The sequence below is a fragment of the Callorhinchus milii genome, unplaced genomic scaffold, assembly GCF_018977255.1.
Source record: "Callorhinchus milii isolate IMCB2004 unplaced genomic scaffold, IMCB_Cmil_1.0 Scaffold3, whole genome shotgun sequence".
NCBI classification, from domain to species: Eukaryota; Metazoa; Chordata; class Chondrichthyes; order Chimaeriformes; family Callorhinchidae; genus Callorhinchus; species Callorhinchus milii.
In genome coordinates this window covers 72,051,942-72,073,710 of record NW_024704744.1, presented here as the reverse complement: position 1 = coordinate 72,073,710, position 21,769 = coordinate 72,051,942, and the positions used below count along the sequence as shown (strand labels likewise).

At 46.7% G+C, this 21,769-nt stretch overlaps 1 protein-coding gene across 1 annotated transcript in view; it reads left to right on the top strand.

The window, feature by feature from the left end:
• mrps18a (mitochondrial ribosomal protein S18A) overlaps positions 1 to 21,717 on the top strand; it is a 36,136-nt gene extending 14,419 nt beyond the window's left edge. Inside the window, exons 5-6 of the mRNA XM_007894337.2 lie at positions 7,026 to 7,098; positions 21,422 to 21,717. Coding sequence (XP_007892528.1) covers positions 7,026 to 7,098; positions 21,422 to 21,566 — 218 coding nt within the window. The 3' untranslated portion in view covers positions 21,567 to 21,717. The remainder of the gene's footprint in view (positions 1 to 7,025; positions 7,099 to 21,421) is intronic.
• The last annotated feature ends 52 nt before the right edge of the window (positions 21,718 to 21,769 follow it).

Sequence of the window (21,769 nt, the reverse complement as noted above, 5' to 3'; positions counted from 1 at the left end):
TGCAACACATTCTTACCGCTACATAAGCACACTTGCACGTACATTTGTGCACGTACGCAGAGAATAAAAGCAACCTGCTAACTACATGACCCACACCGTAGCCAATGTCAGGGTCACACTTCAAAACCTAGGATGTATCTGGCACCAGTGGCTGAGCGCATCACTGACCAACTGCACGATTACACAGGCCAATGAAAGAAACACTCCCAGTGCTCCACTTTGATTTCTTGGTCTGATAACAAAGATCTAGAGAACAGAACGTTCAATTAAAAATGGTGCCGTGCCTTGCTGGGGTACACAAGGTAATTTCCTGTTTCTTTCCCTTCAGAACCAGTGGCACTTGCCAGAGCTATCAATATGAGAGTTTAAGGGCAAAGTAGTTCCAGAAATAGCCTGAGACTATAAAATGCAGACGTACGTGCGTTTATACAGTGATTTTTTTAAAAAAATCTGAGTTGTGGGTTTTTAATGCCACACATTCCAAGCTAATGTCACGCAGAGTTCAGGCATTGTTCCACTTTTATCTGTCACCTGTGACATGGGTCATGTTTTAAACATCTTAGAAGACCGCTTCTCTGTCTCTCACTTACCTTGATGCTCCCTGGCTGTTCTAGGGTGACAGAATAGCTCAATTGATAGCATTCTCGCCTCCAAGTCAAGCCCCCACGTTGGAACTTTGGGCTCAAGTTTAGGCTGACACTTCCATTACAGTGCTGGTGCCGCACTACATTGTCAGAGGTGCTGTCCTTCAAATGAGACTTCAAACTAAACTGGCCAACATTCCCTCAGACAAATCAAGTAATTTGCTTAGTCTGGACTATAAGGTCAAGGGCAGGCAAGAGGCTTGATCCAAAATTCTTTTGACACAGAGAAGAGTGCAATCAATTGAGCCAAGCTCATGCACACGAGGAGGTGTGGGGGGAATCATAGGAAGAGTTTGAAGGGTGGATGAATGTCTTTTTAGCACAGCTGTCATTCTTTTACAGCAACAAATGACATTTGTAGAGCGTCATTCACGTCAGGAGGATGTCACAAGGGGCTGGACAGATAAGGGTTTGCACCCGAGCTGGTGGTTGGGATCAGGTGGGGCGGCGGGTAGGTTTAGGAGGGTGACCGAAGGCACAGTCAAAGAGGCGGGTCTTGAGACGTCCCAAAGTGCTGGGCAATCAGTGTTTCGGGCCTGAGCTGGGGTCAGGATCGGACAGGGTGAAGGGCAGGGGGGAGAAGGAGGGTGACAGAAGGCATGGTTGAAGAGATGAGGTTTGAAGGAGGCTTCAGGTGAGGGGGCAAAAGAGGGGGGGCTAGGCAGAGGGACTGTGGGGTAGAGTTCCAGAGGGTGGGGGCAGAGTGGCTGAAGGCCCCCCCGCCAATGGTGGAACGGGCGAGATAGGGGACATGAAGTAGGCTGGAGCCCGCCGAGTGCGTTATCAAATTGTTGAGGCATTTCAAAGTGCTTTACAAAATATACTTTAAAGTGAATTGACTATATTCTGTGGACGAAACGTGACAGCCAATTGCACACAGCAGTGTCCCACAAACAGTCATGGATTGAGTGACCACGTTGTTTTGGGAGGATGGGGGAGGGATTATCACTCGTGGAAAGTGAACAGCCAATTGACTTAATAAGAATTTTTTATATTTTGAAAAATCCTAAATCTATTTTGATGTATTGAATTCGAATTAATTAATTTATGTCTGACCATGCCTTTGGTCATCTTCTTTCTTCCCAACATGTTATTAGTTACCTGTGCTGTGCAAGAGGTGATTATTTGGAGTCCTGTAGCTCAGTGGTTAGAGTACTCTCCTCGGAAGCGAGAGGACCCAGGTTCAATTCCGGCACAAAACCTTGGGCAAGTTTCCTTACTCCACATGGCTGATAATAATCCCTCAAGAAAAAAATCAATAATAAATTGGGTTATTCAATCCACGACTGTTTGTGGAACACTGCTGTGCTGTGGCTGCTGCGTTTCACCCACAAATATACAGTCAATTCACTTTACAGTATATTCTGTGAAGCGCTTTGAGACGTCCCTCACAATTCCTCATAATTCATGACCTCACAGTCGAGGAAAATATCGACATCCTAGCCCTCACCGAAACCTGGGTCACCCCAGGCGACACCTTCCCACTAGTTGAGGCCACACCTCCAGGTTACACTTTTCACCAAACCCCAAGGCCTAATCGCTGTGGTGGTGGTGTGGCTCTCATCTCTCGGTCCTCCCTCGGCCTTTCCCCTTACTCCTCCGGAACCTTCCCCTCCTTTGAACACCTTACCCTCTACTACCCCTCCAGGCTTTCCTTCAAAATCCTCTTTGTTTACCGTCCCCTCAAGCTTTCCCCCACCTTCCTCTCGGACATCTCCACCCTCCTATCTTCCCTCTCTCTCTGCTCTGAACGCCTCTTTATCTCAGGCGACTTCAACCTCCACTTCACCCCCTCCTGCTCTACCTCTGCCGACTTCTCCTTCCTCCTCTCTTCTTTCAACCTCTCCCTCCTCATCCACTCCCCAACCCACATTGGTGGCCACCCCCTTGACCTGGTGATCACCCGGGGCCTCACCGTCTCGGACATCACTATCGTCGATAAAGCCATCTCGGACCACCACGTCATCTCCCTCAACACCTCTGTACCGCTTCCCCCTTCCCAACCCTCCATCATTACATACCATCCATGGAAAAAAAATTCCTCCCTCTCCACTGCCCTGGAGTCATCTGAACTCCTATACCTCTGGCCCTCACTGACCGATCTCCCTTCCTCACTCTCCTTTCTCCACAACTCCCTCCTCCATTCTGGACTCCCTTGCCCCCCATATCTCCCGAACTGCCTCATAGTCCCGTAAATCCCCCTGGTATACCAGCCATCTCCGTTCCCTCAAGGCACAAGTGTGAGCTGCCGAACGCGCCTGGACCAAATCCAAACTCACGGTCCATCGGCAGATTTGGCTTCACCACACCAAGATCTACCGCTGCGCTCTTGCCTCTGCCAAATCCTCCTTCTACTCCAAGGTTATCTTGGAGGCAAAGGACAACCCCCGGTTTCTCTTTTCCACCACTAACTGTCTCCTCTGTTCACCCTCCCGTACCTCGCCCATCCTGTCCTCACAAACTCCAACTGTGAAGAGATACTGGACTTCCTCAAATCTAAAATCGAGGGGATACGTTCAGCCACTTCAGCCCCGTCCACAGCCACCCCTACATTACTTCTCCCTCATGACCCACCCCCCATACTCCTTCGACCCTATCTCTCCCTCTTCCCTCACCACAACTGTCTGCAAACTCAAACCCACCACCTGCTCCCTCGATCCCATCCCCACCTCTCTCCTCGTCTCCCAAATCCACCTTCTGGACCCTCACCTGTCCGATGTCATCAACCTCTCCCTGTCCACCGGTTCAGTTCCACTAAAAACGGCCGTCATCACCCCTATCCTGAAAAAACCTTCCCTGGATCCATCCCTCCTCTCCAGCTACCGCCCCATCTCTAGCCTCCCATTCCTCTCCAAGGTCCTGGAACCAGTCGTTGCGTCCCAGCTCCGCTCCTTTCTCTCGCCATTCCCTCTTTGAACCCCTCCAATCCGGCTTCCACCCTGCCCACAGCACAGAAACAGCCCTGGTGAAAATCACTAATGACATTTTGAACATCTGTGATCAGGGCCCCCTCTGCCTCCTTGTCCTCCTTGACCTCTCTGCCGCCTTCAATACTGTCGACCACTCCATCCTCATACACCGTCTCTCCGCTTTACTCAGTCTTCGCGGACCTGCCCTTGCCTGATTCGATTCGTATCTCCCTCACCGTCTCTACTTTGTTGCCTTTAACGGTTTCTCCTCCAGCCCCCGCACTGTCACGTCTGGCATCCCCCAGGGCTCCGTCCTTGGCCCTCTCCTCTTTAATATCTACATGCTCCCCCTTGGTGACATCATCCACAGACATGGGGTCAACTTCCACTGTACGTGGATGACACCTAACTCTATCTTTCTGCCTCCACCCTCAACTCCAGGACCACTGCTGTCCTGACAGACTGCCTGTCGGACATCAAGTCCTGGATGAGGGCAGTTTCCTACAGTTGAATGTGAACAAGACTGAGGCCCTCCAGATTGGCTCACACCAGCGCCTCAGCACCTCAGGCTCTGGTAACATCAACCTCCATGGTTGCACACTTCAACTCACCGAGCCAGTCAGGAACCTGGGTGTCTTGTTCGACCTTCAACTGTCTTTTCTCCCCCACATTCAAGCCATGACCGACTCTGCCTTCCCTCACCTCCATAACATCGCCCGACTCTGCCACTACCTCACCCCTCAGGTCGCTGAAACACTTGTTCATGCATTCATCACCTCCAGGCTCGACTATGCAAACGCCCTGCTTGTCGGCCTTCCCAACTCCTCCCTCCACAGGCTGCAGATAATCCAGAACTCTGCAGCCCGTGTCCTCTCCCGCACCAAACTCCATGACCCCATCTCCCCCATTCTCGCCCGACTCCATTGGCTCCCTATCCTTCAGAGGATCCAGTTCAAGATCCTGGTCCTCACATACAAAGTCCTCCATGGCCTCGCCCCACCCTACCTCTGCGACCTCCTAACCCCCTACCAACTCGCCCGTTCCCTCCGCTTAGCCGGCTCTGGCCTGCTCCACGTCCCCCGACCCACCCACCCCACCATTGGTGGGAGAGCCTTCAGGCGCTCTGCTCCCATCCTCTGGAATTCCACCCCCAAACACTCCGACTCGCCCCCTCCTTAGCCTTCTTCAAGTCCCGCCTCAAGACCCTCCTCTTCAACCATGCCATCGACCACTCCCCTTCCCGTCCCCCCCCCCAACTCCAGCTCGGGTCTGAAATGCTGTACTCTGTCCAGCCCCTTGGGATGTCCTCCCGACGTGAAAGGCGCTATACAAATGTAATCTTGTTGTTGTTGTCTAGAAGATGTGAAAAGCGCTATATCAAATGCAAGGATTATTATTATATGTTATTACATGTTGGGACTACATGTCCCTCTACCCCCATCCCCCATCCCATCCCTCCCACCCGCTGTTTCAAAGAAAGAGTTTTCTTCTTGGTTATCTTGGGTTTAATTCCTTTCTCTTCCCCCCCCCCACCCCCCAAGCCAAATCCACTCCAAAAATTCATGTTAATCGGCTTTGCATCGATTTGCGGTTTGTGGAATGTTTCTGGCTCAGATTAACTGCTGCGTTTGACTCCTTAACATTCCCTTCATTTCTAATTAATAACCAGCAGTTCATTGTTAATTTATCTAATTACATTAAGTGCCTCGCAGTGTTCCCTTTTACGTGCCACAGAATGTATTTGTTGAAAGTTGGGGGAGGAGGGATCTCAGTAATTGACAGCATTAAAAACTCAGCATTATCCCCCATAGTACCACAAGCTCAAATCAGCCGCCATGCCCTCTGACAGCCATTTTTTGTTTTTGGTCTTTCAAGCAATGTGTGCAAGGATTGAAAGTTTCTGCGAAGTGCAAGAGACCACGTTTCTGAAAGGGCATGTTGACAACTGGCCCTAAGCCCAATGCTGAAGTATGTTGCCAACCATGCCAAATTAGAGACTGTGGTGCTGCCTTTTCTGTCTGTATCCTGTCCTTGTTTGACTTCACCAGGTTTCCCTGTCTCCCCATTCTTCAAGATCCTTGTTCGCACTTTGAAATGCCTCCAAGGCCATTGCTCCACCCTACTTCTGTCATCATGTGTCACTCTAGGTAAATTGGTAGGGTAACCTTAAGCGCTTTGGAACGCTACCCTGCATGAGAGGTGCTATATAAGTGAAAGTTGTTGTACGTTCAAATCTAATCTGTGGAAACACTATTTCAGTGAGTGAGTGGTAAATCCATGAAACACACTCCCTCGAGATATGGTGGAAGTAGAAAGTGTTGATTCCGTCAAATGCAAATTAGATAGATTTATATTAGGAAATAATATTTTGGGATACAGTATATGAATAGTTCAGGACGTGACACGTGCATGCGACTGCCAGAATGGTGGAAGGCGACCTAGATGGATCTTGGTTTTTTTTGGCTAACATTTCCTATGTTCCTATGAAGCACTCTTGCCTCTTAAGTTCAGAACATTGTGGGTTCAAGCCCCATGTCGGGACTTGGAACTGATATTGTACAGGCTGACACTTTATTGCAGTGCTGGTTTGCTGTATTGTTGGTGGTGGCATCCTTCAGATGACACATTAAAACTGAGGTTACATCTACCTGTCCAGGTGGACGTTAAAGATCCCATGGTACTGTTTGAAAAGGAAGGGAGTTTCTCTCTGCTGGTGTCCTGGCCAACAATCTCCCAAATTAAAAATAAGAGTCATTCACTTCACAGCTGTTTGTGGGACCTTGCTGTATGCAATTGGGCTGCCTACACGTTTGTCTACGAATGCAGATACTCCACTTCACAGTAAATCCTGCGATGCGCTTTGAGATGTCCTCTCAGCGTGATAAGGCGCTATATCAAATCCAAGTATTATTATTATTACCCTGCGATGCTATTGGAAAAGAGAAGGGAATATGTTCAATTCTCTAGTAGATAAATCAGTCCTGGCTGTTTGTGGAACTTTGCTGTGTGCCACCTGGCTGCTGCATTTTCCTCAAAATACACAGCAATGAAGCCTTTTGAAGTGTTTTGACGTTATAGGCATTGTGTTAAGTGCAAGGAGTATTTCAGAGGAAAAGTTTTTAGGACACAGTGAGAGGGTTCACTCTGCATCTTACCCTCTATTGTGACTCAAGTAAGCTTGAGGGTAGCTGATGGAATTGGCAGTGGTCTCTGGAAGCAGGGGCAACATGGGAAAGGAGGTAGAGAAGGGAAGTGGTTCTTAAACCAAGTTTCACTAGTCAGAATCCAAAAGTCAATTAAAAGGAGAATAGCTGATAAAACAATTTCTTGGGAGAGGGGGAGAGCAGGGGAGTCCGTTTGCAGCTGGCTTTACAGTGGGCTTTAGTTTTGTGTGTGCGAAATTGCTGGTGTGACTTACTGTAAAAGACATCTGCTGCTATAGTTACCAGTGTGGCACTAATTGCTTTTGTAGGCTTGCTGCCAGACCACAAACCCACTCTGCCAGAAGGCCATGTTCCGAAAAAACAGAAGCCCCACTTGAACAGGTAAGTGCTTTCTAAGATTTTTTAAAAAAAATACAAACACAAAGAGGTCTTGAGCAAAATCGCGACGTTCGCAATCCCACAGGTTGGGGGAAATCCCATTCTGACAGGTTTGTCAACCGGAGGAAAGAAAGAAGGGCTGAATGTTTGCTGATATAAACTGCAAGGCTCCCAGCTAAGTCAGTGCTTTGCTCTACATCACCACACTGGGACATCCATGACCTGCCAACCACCCCACCTGGTACCCTGCCAACACCAACCCCTGCCCATGTGAAGTCCTATAATGTAATGTTTGGAGCTCTCAACTCTCAAGCAAGAGGGCCTGTATTCGATTCCCAAGCGAAGTGAAACCTTGAACAAGTGCCCTTACTCCACTGTAAGGAAACTGAGGTTCTCTCTGGTAGATGTTGGTTAAAGGTCCCATGGCACTATTGGAAAAGAGAAGGGTGTTTCTCTCTTCCGGTGTCCTGGCCAACAATCCCCCAAATAGAATTTGGTCACTCATTCCATAGCTGCTTGTAGGACATTGATGTGCGCAAATTGGCAGCTGCGTTTGTCTACAAATACAAAGTCACTACACTATACAGCAATCTGAAGCGCTTTGAGAAGTTTCAGTAGTTTCACTGTAAAGTTTTTCTCTCTGTGCTTTACTCCATTCCCCCATAGCCACGGCTCAGCATGTGGGAAGTGCAATCATTGGCCTGTGAATGTTTTGCTGTAGACTGCCAGGGCCAGAGGGGGATTCCAGATTGTAAACATTATAAATGTTTCCTGGGAAAATCCCAGGGCCCTGGGAGCTACTGTGAGGAACATCCAGGACTGGGGCATCCTGTGTGCGCCCACACCTCGTACAGGGCTTGGGGTCCCGGGAACAGAACGCTTTCCCCCACCCCACTGGAACGTTACTCCATGCTGGGTTCACCACACTGGATGTGAAAGAGGCAAACTCCCTCTAAAATCTGTTGCTGGAGATGTGCCCTTAACAACAACAACACATTTTATTCATATAGCACCTTCCACATCAGGAGGAAAACATACGGTCAATTCACTTTGCAATATATCCTGTGAAGCGCTGTGAGATGCCTCAACGATGTGATACGGCGCTATATCAAATACAAGTATTATTGTTAACATGGATGGAGTGACGAGGAAGTTCCTGGTATCAGACATAAAAAAGTCAGGGTAACGGGACTTTGTGAACAACCTACATTGGGTGGCTGCCCAGGTTGGTTGCCAAAGGACAGTCAGACAGCCCTTGGGAACATTGATGGTTTCCTTTAGTTATTAAATTATTTACAAGATACATGAATTCTCAGTCACAGTTGGCAGACAGATGCATTTTGTAATGGGCGTGTTTTTGTAATATATATATGTGTATATAAATAATCTGTTGAAGGTCAGACCTTGAGTGGTATGATCTGACGATTTGCCTCTTTGTACTGGAGCAGCCCAGCCCATGAGCTGGGCCAAGTAGAACATTTTGGAAATATTTCCCGAGAACTGTGGGGCATTTGGCAAATCTTGTGAGAAATTGCAGATGGTTTTGATGCTATTGAGAGATGTATTTTTTGAAACAGCTCGGATCAAAACGATAGGCATATATTTCCTGATCATGAAGTTATGTTTAAAATACTAAAAATGTTCATTTGAACAGTACAGCTCTTACGAAGATATTTAATGCAGGAGCTCAGTTTAGGCCGGGCAAAGCCGATTTCCTGCTCGCACCACTTCCGTGATCCCGAAGCTCTCCATGCCGCGCATGCACGACCAGAGCTGCTCCACCCATAGTAGCAGTGTCAAGCAAACAGCGCGCAGAGGCCCAGGGCCAAACACACTGGGTACAGGTTTGTAGTGGAGGAGGGTATTTGTAGTGGATTCCGCGGAATAGTGCGGCCACTATTGGCCCAGACTATGACTCAGTATCTCAGAATAACTCCTGGCTACATCTTGCCACTGCTTATGACAGCACAGCCCAGCTTGGCACATTGGTAGGATTTGGAAGCAGGGAATCCTCCCACTTAGCTCTTGTTATCCCTGCAAGCCAAAGCCCTTACGGGTAGGGTAGTTCTAGCTGGACAAGCAGCGGAAAGTTTGCCAGACAGATATATCAATGTCAAGCTGTGTGGTTTTAGCTGGTTAGACTCCAGCAGTTACCCCATTGCACACTCTGGGGTCCCCAAGCCTTGGTTCTTGCCAACCTGCACATGGTGATGGGTTTCCATAAAAGATATCGGCTGAACATATTGGAATGGGAGTTGAATTACCCCTATATCTTTGAACACCTGCTTGTACTCTCAATTAAAGGTGACAGACACACGGCAACCAGTTTGCACACAGTAAATGCCAGTGAGATAATCACGGTTGTGGGTGTAGTGACTTAAATTGAAGGAACATCTAGAGAACTGGCTGTTCTTTTCCTGGTAATTAACTCAATAATTTTAAAAATAGTAAATCATCTTTTATTTCTCTCCCCTGTTTGTCCACACACGATGCCTGGCATAACCCTCTCCCTGTCAGAGAAGCACATTCTCTGGGCATCACTACTCCTTGGAAATGCAAAACCTTAGGCAAGTTTCATTATTTTACACAGAATTACTAGTCAGTTGACAGATTGCTTTCTGCAACAAAAAATATTGGTCACTCAATCCACGATTGTTTGTGGGTCATTGCTATGAGCAATTGACTGCTGTGTTTCGCCCACAAAATATACAGTAATCCGCTTTACAATATATTCTGTGAAGCGCTTTGAGACTTCTCAATGGTGTGATAAGGCACAATATCAAATGCAAGGATTATTATTATTACTTTAGCAGCCCAGGTTAGTGAGTGTAAGTGGTGCAGGGTGTCTCTCCCTCCTGTGTTTTACGTCCTCCATATTTCGCACTGTGTAGCAGTAAGCAAGGCTAATAACGTGCATTTGTCTCGCACTGTATCGTGTCCAGTGTCTCAAAACACTTACTGTTGATGTAGTGACCGGTTTTATAGGCAGTCAATAGATACATTGCAATGTCTGCAAAACAGCCATGAGGTGACTGGCCAGTTTGTCTGGAGGATCGTTGGCCGGGGAAACACTTGTCTTTTCTAGTAATAGTTATCTTTCACCTGACCATGCTGACAGCTTCTCAGTTTAATGCATCATAATAATAATCCTTGCAAGTGATATAACACCTTTTATTGTTGATGTTTCAAAACGCTTCACAGGATTTTACTGTAAAGTGTAGGATTGAGTTTAAAATCTGCGTACTCACTTTTAAAGCTCTCCTACTTCTAGAGACCTTTTAAGATCATACCAACCTTTCTGTTCCCTCCACTCAGCGGGTACTGGCCTGCTGCATATCCCTTGCCCTGCCTGCCTCCCCATTTGTGGTCAGGATTCAGCTTTTCTGCTCTGGAACTCCATTCCCGAATCCCTCTGCCTCGTCCCCTCCTTTGCCTCCTTCAAGACCCATCTCAAAACCTTCCTCTTTAACAGTCGCTTCGGCCAGTGGATTGACTGTATTTTGTGGCTACAACACGGCACAGCAGTATGCAACGAACAGTCATGGATTGAGTGACCAATTTTTTTTGAAGGGATTGTTTCCCCTGGAAAGTGATCAGCCAATCGACTAACATCCAGGTTCCTGCTTACTGCTAGGTAAACAGATGCATGTGAAGTAAGGAAACTTGACTAAGGTTTCGCCTTGCCAGGATTCAAATCTGGGTCCTCTCACTTGCAAGGCGAGCGCTCTAACCAGTACGCTATGGTTGTATTTTACTTTTGGGCCAACTGATGAAGTGCACTGTTTTTTCGCTCTTGTAGCCTCCTGTGATGCACTGCAGGAATAAACTCCAGGTAAAAGTTAATATAATTCAGTCTAGTTTGAGTTTGTCTTTCATGCCTCTCTCTCTCCCCCTTCCCCCTCTCCTTCCTTATTGCACAAATGAATGTGTGTGTGGGGGGGGTGGGTGGAGATTAGAGTCTGCCAAGTCACAAATGTGAGATTCCCCCCACAACGCTGCAAACACTGTAACTTAATACAGTGTTAACTCTTTGTGCCTGGAGGTGCTGATCTGTCAGCCTGAGTTCCATTTCCCACAGTGCCATAAATATTAATGGTCCTTTATAATTCACATCCGGTCGATCTTGCATTAGAATCCATATCATCACGGCTGCAGCTGGCAATTGTACGCACACTTGCACAGCAAATAGATTTGTCATTTAAACCCTCCCCACTCCCCCCAAGCTACACATTGCTCCTAGAGCTTCCACTTTTGCTGGATTTTCCAGCACCTTAGGACATCCTTGCATTAGCTCCAGGCTCCGTAATCTGTTGCCTCCATCCTCGCCCGGCTCCACTGGCTCCCCATCCCCCAGAGGATAGAGTTCAAAATCCTCATCCTCACTTTCAAAGTCTCCACAGCCTTGCTCCTTCCTACCTCAGTGATCTGCTAACTCCATACCCGAGCTGTCCGCTCCCTCCCCTGAAATTGGATCCCAAAGTCTCTATTTGGTTGGAGCCTCACCGCCTGTTGATGTCCTTGTTTTTCTGCACCAGCCCCTATCTCTCAACATTAAGCTCTCCACTTTAATCCACTGGCTCCTTTGTAAATGGTAAGCACCTTGTGCTGCACGTACATGTATGTTTACGCAGCAGAGACATGTTCTTTTTTTATTGAAAGCCTGCTTGTAAACAGACAGTTTACCAGCACAGCAGCCCATTAACAGGCTGTTAAAATCTCCATTTATTAAAAATAAATGATGTGGAAATGAATAATTTGGGTTATGAAGCTTGGAACAAACGCAATGTTTTCAATGTATAAAAGGAGTTATTTCTAAGTGAAAGTTTTTAAAAAAAAACTTATAGTAGAAAAAACGAGAACGGTGTTCAGTTGCTGAACATTGCCTCCATGTGGGGCTGTCCCAAAGAACCCTTAACAATCCAGTCTTTGGTCCAGGCTCTCTCGCTCACTCTCTAATTGGTTGTCTGCAGAGCTGGTCTGTCCTTCTGAGTACTTGGAGTGGTAAATTGCTGTGTTGGCATAAAGTGCAATTAATCACCTGCGATGTGTTTTGGAAAGGAACTCAACAAATCCATTAGAAAGTGCACAGAGATTTTCCATAGAGAAGGCCATGTAGCATAGTGGTTAGAGTACTCGCAAGCGAGAGGACCCGGGTTCGATTCCCAGGCAAAATGAAACCATAGAAAAGTTTCCTTACTCCACAAACCTGTTTACCTAGCAGTAAATCTGAACCCGGTTATTAGTCGATCAGCAGATTTCTTTTTCGGGGCCATGGGTTAGTCACCAATGCTTTATGTGCTTTTACACAGGTAATTAGGTACCTGGGCTATTGCAGGATGGTGGTGGGGGGAGGTGGCGGTGATATCGAAAAGATGGATCTTAGGCAGGTTTTAAAGATGAGGATTGCTCGTGGCACTTATTAATATTACACCTGAAACGCACAAAATGTGATCCTGAGGAGAAACTTGCCTCTCTCTTTATCTGCAAACCTGTTTACAGCATTCGTTTGTGTATGTGTGTGGGGTGGAGGGGGTTGACAAGAGACCAAGAAAGGCCTTTCCATGCCTTGTGACATAGATTTGCATCTACCTCTCTGATTCCCAGCGGCTGCTACCACACACAGAAGCTGCTTTCATTCCCAGCCTGTGTAGCATTAATGGCAATATTAGTATGGATTAGATGAAGCTGATTTAAACGTGGCCCTCCGACTGAATGCCATTGTAGTGGAGACATGCAGCCGTTGCCTCGGTAATTTATGTTTTTAATCTTATCACAAACCATCTTATCGCAGCATCTCAGACTGTGATGGCTTTCTGCGTCCAGGTTCTTTTGGCAGCACAAAGCCCGCCAAAAGAACCCTGGACACAGAAAGTGTCCAGGCACCCTATTCCTCTTCTTCCTTCCCCACTCCCCCATAATAATCACTCTCCCACACACACACAAACTCACTCACATTCAATCACTTTTACTTACACTCACACTGAATCGCACACGCCCACTCACACTTGCTGATACACTCACCTTACAAGCAAGACAACCCGGGTTTGATTCCCGGGCGGAGCGAAACCTTAAGCAAGTTTCCTTACTCTGCACGCCTCTGTTTACCTAGCGGTAAATAGGAACCCAGTTGTTAGTTGATTGGCAGATCACTTTCCGGGTGTAATAATCCCTTCAAAAAAGTTGTGTTTCGCCCACAAAACAGTCAATTCACTTTATAATATATTCTGTGAAGCTCTTTGAGATGTCTCAATTACATGATAAGATGCTATATGAAATGCAAGCCTTATTATTACACACTCACATTGAATAACACACATTCGTTCACACACTCATATTCAGTTTCCTCAGATGCGCGGATGCACAATTACACACACACACAAATCACTCATGTACATGTATTCATGGAAGGCACAGCTCAGAAACAGGCCATTTAGCCCATCCATTCAAATTGGTGTTTATATTCCAAACGAGTGCCCATCCTAGATCCTATCTGTAGTCCCGTATTCTGGCTTTTTCCCTCTAGTTATAGACCCCCCCCCCCCCCCAACCTCCAGAAATAAACCTCCCATCATCTTATATACCTCTGTCACATCCCATCTCAGCCTGTGAGCTCTAAAGAAAAAAAGGTTTGTATCCGGAATTTGGACTGGGCCCAAAATGGATTTTTTTAAAAAAATCCTAGCTGGATAGATTCCCAGCACACTCCCTCGCCTGTTCCAGTGGCTTTCAGTGGCCAGGGATAACGATTTTGACTCGGTTTGAATCCTGCAAGCAGAAGCTAGTTTGTTCGCTAACTCCTGCTCGCGGGATTCAAACAATTACAATGTCGGTCCCTGCATTTATCGTCACTGAAAAAAGCCAGTACCATTGTAATTGCACTTAGCCGGAAAATAAAATGTTCCATACAAATTCAACGTGACCTCTTTATTCTTATGCTTTATTGCCTTAGCTATAACCCCGAGGTTCCATTGGCTTTTTAAGTTCCTATCCACCTGGGCCACTGCCTTCACTGACCTGTGAATCTGTGTTCCTGGATCCCTCTATTCTTCCACACCTTTAAGTTTTGCCCCCTTCGTTATAATAATAATCCTTGCATTTGATATAGCGCCTTATCACGTCTTTGAGACATCTCAAAGTTATAGGTCCTTCCTAGGTTTCAAGGTGCTCTATAAATGTAATTTTGTTGTTGTTCCTACCTCACACGTTTGTCATAGAACTCCATCTGCCACTTGTTTGCCCAGTCAGCCATTATCCTCTCAATATGCACAACAGTGTCCCACAGATAGTTGTGGATTGCGTGACTTATTTAAAACAAAATGTATTTATTTGGGAGGGATTATTATCCCGGAAAGCGATCCGCCATTCGACTAACAACCAGGTTCCTACTTACTGCTAGATAAGCAGAGGCGTGGGGGGAAAAGGAAACTTTAGGCAAGTTTCCTTCCCCCACCCAGGAATCGAACCTGTATCCTCCTGCTTGCGTGGCAAATGCGCTACCCACTACGCTACTGGACATTCAGGACTGAACATGTGTGGGAGAAGGTGACAAAGGATTATTTAGGAAAGTGCACAAGTGTTGAACATTCAGCAACAAGGCCAGGTGGAATGGATCCAAGGTACTTAAGAAATTGAGGGTGGAAAGGGAGAGCCTGAAGATTTCAACAGCTCTTTAAATACAGGTGTTAGCACCAGGAGACTATCAAAACAACTTCACTTTTATTTCAGCCAATGTCAGAAGATTGAAACTGGCAATGATTAAGCCTGAGAGTTAGGAATTTGGATGGGGGAGCGGAAGAGGAAGGGATTAGGTAAGGAATGCTTTTGGCTGTTATAAAGAAGCAGTTCATGAGCATCATAGTAAAGGCTTCGGTGTTCTGTGAGGGTGCACAGCCAGCCAGCCTGGTCTGGCATGTGCCACACATTGACACTCAGCACAATTTGCATTTATACAGTGCCTTTCACATAGAAGAATGTGGAGGCACATAACATAGTGGTTAGCATGCTTGTCTTGCAAATGAGGACCTGGGTCTGATTCCTAGGCGGGCCGAAATTTTAAATCGGATTTTCTAAGACTTTTACAGTTTGCCTGAAACTCGGACTCCGCATAAAACGTATTAAATATTACGGTCCTGACTCTTATGGCTTATGTGAAGTTTCACTGTATTGCTGACTGTGCAATGGATGCTACAATATAGTGGCATTTTTCCCTTCACCCCACGTACTCTGTGCTACACAGTCTCCCACGGTGTTTGACAATTTGCCATCCAGTTGCCGCGCTTCAGCTGCTCTTGGCAAGAGAGAGGCATAAAATTGCTTGTCGTCTGAATTATCCCATTTATTCCCACCACACCCACAGCACGCAACTACTTTTGATGCCTCTAAATCTGTCACCAAATTCCGTCTGATGCTCTGTCTTGTTAATGGACATTATGATACAGTTTGTTCTGATTTCTTTAATATATGTGTAAGAAAGTGTCACAGGTATACCTGATAGCCTAGAACACACTGTGGAACTATTTTGTGTGTGCATGTGTGGTGTGTGCACCTGCCTTGTCTTCATTGTGGAGTCTTGTAGCGTAGTGGTTAGCACGCTCGCCTCACAAGCGAGAGAACCCGGGTTTGATACCCAGGTGGGGCGAAACCTTAGGCAAGTATCCTAACTCTGCACACCTCTGTTTACCAAGTAGGAAGTAGGAACCTGGTTATTAATCGATTGGTGGATCACTTTCCTCGGGTATTAATCCCTTCCCTCCCCCACCACCCAAACGTGGTCATTCAACCCACAATTGTGGGGCACTATTGTGTGCAATTGGCTGCTGTGTTTTGCCCACAAAATACAGTCAATACACTACTGTATATCCTAAGAAGTGCTTTGAGACATTCTAATATCTGAAGATGTTTTTTTCTTTTTAAAAGAAACAGATTTCAAAATAAAGGCTGGAATGAAACACTTGCCAACCAATCGTACACTCTGAAATGCTTCGAAAGTAGGCCTCAATCCAGGTGGAATTTCCCATTCCTTCTTTTCCCCTAAAGCTTCTTTCACACAGCCTGAACTCATCTGAATGTCTTTCTTTGTGTTGATAGTAATCTGCTTCCTCTCTCTCCGTGACCCAGGTCAGCCATTGCCTGTTGAAACACATACTGACTGCTCATCAGTTGGGTTCAGGTGGGAAATGCCACCCGCGGAGTAACATTCCTTCCTCTTATCTGATGAGTGGTTGGCTGTGTGTTGATCTCACCAACTACAGAGGAGAGCCCATTATCAGCCTTAATTGGTCCCATTGTGGATAAGCAGACAGTGTGGATAATTGAACTCCTAAGCAAAATACAAATTGGCTACCATGCTAACGCAAAATTGTTCCGTCAGGAGATAAACTGTCACTGGAATCACACGCTGTGTTAGCCTTGCTGAGTCGCCTTTCTCTCTCTGACACTACCCCTCTTGTTCCTCTCACACACTGGGAGAGAGAAACTCCCTTCTCTTTTCAAACAGTACCACAGGATCTGTAAAGTCCACCTAAACAGGCAAAGAGGACCTCGATTTAACATCTCATACGAAGGACAGATTTGGACTCGATCATCCTGCAGCATACAATGTTTTAGTAACTCAATACTCACAAATTTCATTTTAAGAAATAACCATTATATCTGATGTGACAACTTTCAGTGAAACTGATAATAATAATCCTTTCATTTGATACAACAACAAGATTACATTTGTACAGCAATTTATCACATTGAAACGTCTGAAAGTATTTTGGTGGGTGAAACGCGGCAGCCAATTGCACACAGCAGTGTCCCACAAACAGTTATAGATTGAGTGACCAAATTTTTATTTATTTTGAAAATATGGATGTCTCAAAGTGCTTCATAGGATTTTACTGTGTATTTTGTAGGTGAACACAGTAGCCAATTTGCATACAGGAACAACCCCACATGCAAACCTGGCAGTCGGGGGTTACATAACCGTTGGTAAATCTCGATGGAGCTAAGAATTCATGCCAACTGGGTGGGCCAATTGGCCCTTCGAACTTGTTCTGCCATTCTGTTGGTTTACGGCAGCTCTTTATCTTTCTAATCCCATTTCATAGACTCATAGAATCTTACAGCACAGAAGAAGGCCATTCGGCCCATCGTGCCTGTCCCAGCTCTTTGAAAGAGTTATCTAACTGTCCCACTTCTACCCCATAGCCCTGCAATTTTTTTCTTTTTTAGTACCTATCCAATTCCCTTTTCAAAGACAGTGGATTCCAAATCATAAGAACTCTGCGTTAAAAAAAAATCTCCTGGTCTCCCCTCTGGTTCTTTTGCCAATTATCTTAAATCTGTGTCCTCTGGGTACCAACCCACCTGCCAGAGGAAACATTTACTCCTTATTTACTCTTATGAAAACCCCTCATCATTTTGAACACCTCTATTAAATCTCCCCTCAACCCTCTCTGCTCTAAGTAGAATAATCCCAGTCTCTCTAGTATCTCCACATAAATGAATTCCCTCATCCCTGGTATAATTCTTGTAAATCTCCTCTGCCCCTCCAAGGCCTTGACATTTCTCTGCTTTTTCCCCATGTCTCTTGCTTCCCAAGGATCCAACCCTTTTAAGAACGATTAATTGAGTCTGTGTCTTTGAGCCTTTGTTGGGGGGCGGGGGGGGAGTGAGCCCACTCCCTATTCTTCCAGTTCTTTGTGTGACAAGTGTTTGTGGATCACAACTCGTGCTCCTGTGTCGCAGCCTGAGAAGCTGGCTTCCGGCTTTGGAGGAGTTTAACAAACTCCTTGACCCCCAGTGTCAGCATTTGACGTCACCCGAGTAGCCTCGGGGGTGGGGGGGAACTTTATGCTCTGCGTGGAGCTGTTGACCTACTTTAGTCAGAAGCCTCGAAGCGTGCGTTTCGCACAAGTGGAAGTCAGAAAGCAGCAAAACAGATTTCTTTCACACTTCCATCGGTTCCGAGTCTCATCCACTAAACACAGTAATTCAAGGACTCAACATTACATTACAATACAACACAAATTACATTTGTCTAGCGGCTTTCACATCAGGTGGGCAGTCAGGGATTTGGACCGGAGCTGGGGGTTTGGGATCGGGGAGGGTGGAGGGTAGGAGGGTGGCCGAAGGCGCGGTCAAAGAGGAGGGTCTTGAGACGTGCCTTGAAGGAGGTAAGCGAGGAAGTGAGATGAATGGAATGTGGAATGGAGTTCCAAAGGGTAGGGACAGAGAGACCGAAGGCCCGACTACTGATAGTGGGCCGGGCCGGGGAAATGGAGCAGGCCAGCAGTAATGGATCTGGAAACAAACCAGACACGCCCCCTCACCCCAGACACTCCCTCTCACCCAAGACGCTCCTGCTCTCCACTGGACGCTCACCCCCAGACCCTCACCCTCAGATACTCCCCCCTCACCTCCGAATACACTCCCTGACCCCCGATCACTCCCCCTCACCCCGGGACACTCCCTCCTCACCCCTTTATGCTACCCCTCATCCCCAGATGCTCCCCCTTCACCCCAGACGCTCCTCCTCACCCCCAGAGACGAGCCCTGACCCCTAGACAATCCCCACTAACCCTCAGACACTCCTCCCTCGCTTCCAGACACTCCCCGTTATCCTCAGACAGTCCCCCTTACTGTCAAAACACCCCCTCACCCCCAGACAATCCCCTGACCCCAGCACCCCCTTCACCCCAGACACTTCCCCCTCACCCCCAGACGCTCCCCTCACTCCAAATTCTGCCCCTCACCCCTAGCTGATCCCTCTCACCCCCAGAGTCCTCATAGAGTCAGTGGGTGAATCAGTGTGGGAGATGCAGGGTAGAACAGAGGCTGAATTTTGTGCAACAAGAACAAAATGTCATTTATACAGCGACTTTTGGGAAGATGTCCCAAGGCACTTAACAGTTAAGGGTTTGCACCCTAGCTGGGGGTTGGGATCAGGAGGCTGGAGTGCAGTCATCGAGAGGGTTTTTGATAGATTTTGGAAGTGGGAATGGAGGGACAGATGGAGGGAGGGAGAAAGGAAGGAAGGAAGGAAGGGAGGGAGGAAAGAAGGAAGGGAGGGAGGGAGTTCCAGAGACTAGAGACAAGTGAGCCAGACATTTTACTTGCACAGGATTGGGCTCAACAACAACAACTTGCACTTATATAGCTCCCTTCACGCCGGATAGCGTCCTGAGCGCTCGGCCTGCTCGGCTGAGGAGACGCAGGTTTGATTTCCGATCGGGGTGAAACCTTAGGCAAGTTTCTTTACTCCACACACCTCTGGGCTATATCAAATGCAAGTATTATTGTTATTATTAATGCGGTTGGACGCCGAGCAAAGGAGAACTGAGGTTTGAGCACACAGACAGCGAGAGGCTGAGATTTTCAGTAAGTCTGGGGCAGTGTGACCATTCAGTCTGTTATCCTGCATATCTCGCCTGCTCTTTTTTTTGCACAACAGTTCTTAAGCTTTCCCAGTGCTTCAAAAGGCAGCAGATAAACGCCCCTGCTAATCATGGGACAAATCTTCCTTTAGCTCAGAGGAACAGCACTAAAATAGTACGGTGAAACGTAACTACGTCCTGAAATAGTTTCCAATAAACAGCCGTTGAGATTGGCGCAGGTGATATGACGCATGCCTCATTGCTTGTGGGATGTTAAACTGGTTCAGTCTGGACTGTGGAGTATTCAAAGCACGTAAATATGGAGTTCATCAGCCACGTTCAGTTCCCGATGTTTCTGTCTCCTGAAGCCACTGGGAGGAGGAAGGTGACTTTGATAAAAAGGGAGCAAACATTTCTCAAGCTAGGAATGAACAAGTGGTTTATTGCTGATTGACTGAGCTGTCATGTTCACCTGCAAAACAGTCACTGCACTTTACGATAAATCTCTGAAGTAGGGCGCTGTGTCAAATGTAAGTATTGTTATTATGCCATGATTTATCACCCTGTTAACTAGTCACTGGAGGCAGCGAATCCTCCCACTCAAGCTCCTGTTAATCCTGCAAGCCAAAGCCCTAACGTGAAAGTTTGGCAGACATTGCTATCAATGGTAAGATGTGTGGTATTAGCTGGTTAAACTCCAGCAGTTATCCTAACACACACTGCATGCTTCACAAGCCTTTGCTCTTGCCATCCTGTGCCTAATACTTTACGGGATTGGGTAAACGGGATGCGTCTCTCCGGGGAGAGAGTGCACATTCCATTACAACAATCTATCTGGGATTTCCATGTGTCGGTGGGAGGCATTGAATTCTCAGCTTTGGAACCTATGGGGATGGATTTCCGCATGTGTCAGACACTCAGCTGACCAACAAAAAAAAACTGTGGATCTGGCAGCAAAGGTTTCTTCTCTCTCACACCGTTCAACATCACATTTCACAGAGCCGTGGGATTTTCTAACAGGTTTCCATCATAAAATTAGAAGATTGGTTTGGATGAAGAAGACCCTTCGGCCCACCTGATCTCATCCCTCCAAAATACCCACCTACCATCCCCTCATCACTCCATTGAGCTGCTTTTTAAATGAGTCCTAGTGTCCTGGCCTCAACCATCCTTCCTGGTAACCTGTTCCAGTTGTTAATTACCCTCTGGGTAAAGTAAAACTCCCTGGTGTCTGTCCTGAAATTGCCCTTTACAACTCTAAACCTGTGTCCTCTTGTTCTACTGTCTTAGTGAATCCTAAAGTATTAGATTGACTTTTTCAATCTCATTTAAAACTGTTGTACACCTCTATGAAGTTTTCATTAAAGACTGAAGAGCTCTAGCTTGTCTAATCGTTGCTTACAGTTCTTTCCTGTCACCCTGGGGATCATCCTCCTTGCTCTCCTCCGCATGGCCACTCGAGCGTGAGCAGCCCCTTGTGTCAGTGACCAGAACTATATACAGTATTCAAGGTATGGCCTGACTAGAGCACTGTACAGTAATCTTCCACTTCCTTTCTGATGATTGAGGTCAAGCTAATGAGTTTCTAGTTTCCTGGTCTCTTACCCCATTTTCTCTCTCTCCACTCCCCTGACCAACATGGAAGAATGATAATAATCATATTTAGAAGTACTTCATTGTAGTCAGTACAAGTATTTAACTGTATTCAGACATCCAGAGGATCAGTGTGTGTGAGCGCCGTCATTTTCATGGTAGATAAAGATCTGTTGCCGTGTTCGATGTCACATCTTCCGTAACATGATGGAGTGACGAGGTCAAATGGATCTCTGACGGCTTGTTTCAGCTCCTTTGTAGTCTCAAATCACTGTTTTGTGTGGGTGTGGGGGGAGGTGGGCAGGCTTTGTGGACACCATGTACATGTTCATATGTAGGTGTGTCCTGAGCTGTGATCTCTGTTTGTGCAGGTACCTCACTCGCTGGTCCATTGACTCGGTGAAACCCATCTGGAAGAGGGGTCTGAAGTGGCGTAAGGTGCGCATGTCGGTAGGAGACCCTCTCCTGAAGGACAACATGGTGTACGGAAAGAAGCCATTGTACATAAAGCATTGAGGGGGCTACACTGTGACTGGCACCAGCATCCCATCGCCTCCGCCATCCAGTTTTTTTTATATATAAAAGCAATAAAAACCCTTTGGACAGAGGCCACAGATTGTGAACAATTGCTAATTTATAGTAAATGTACAGATTACAAATTGGAAAATGAGTATTTGTGTTGATTAAATTGAGCCCGCACTGATTAAACTGGTCGCGGA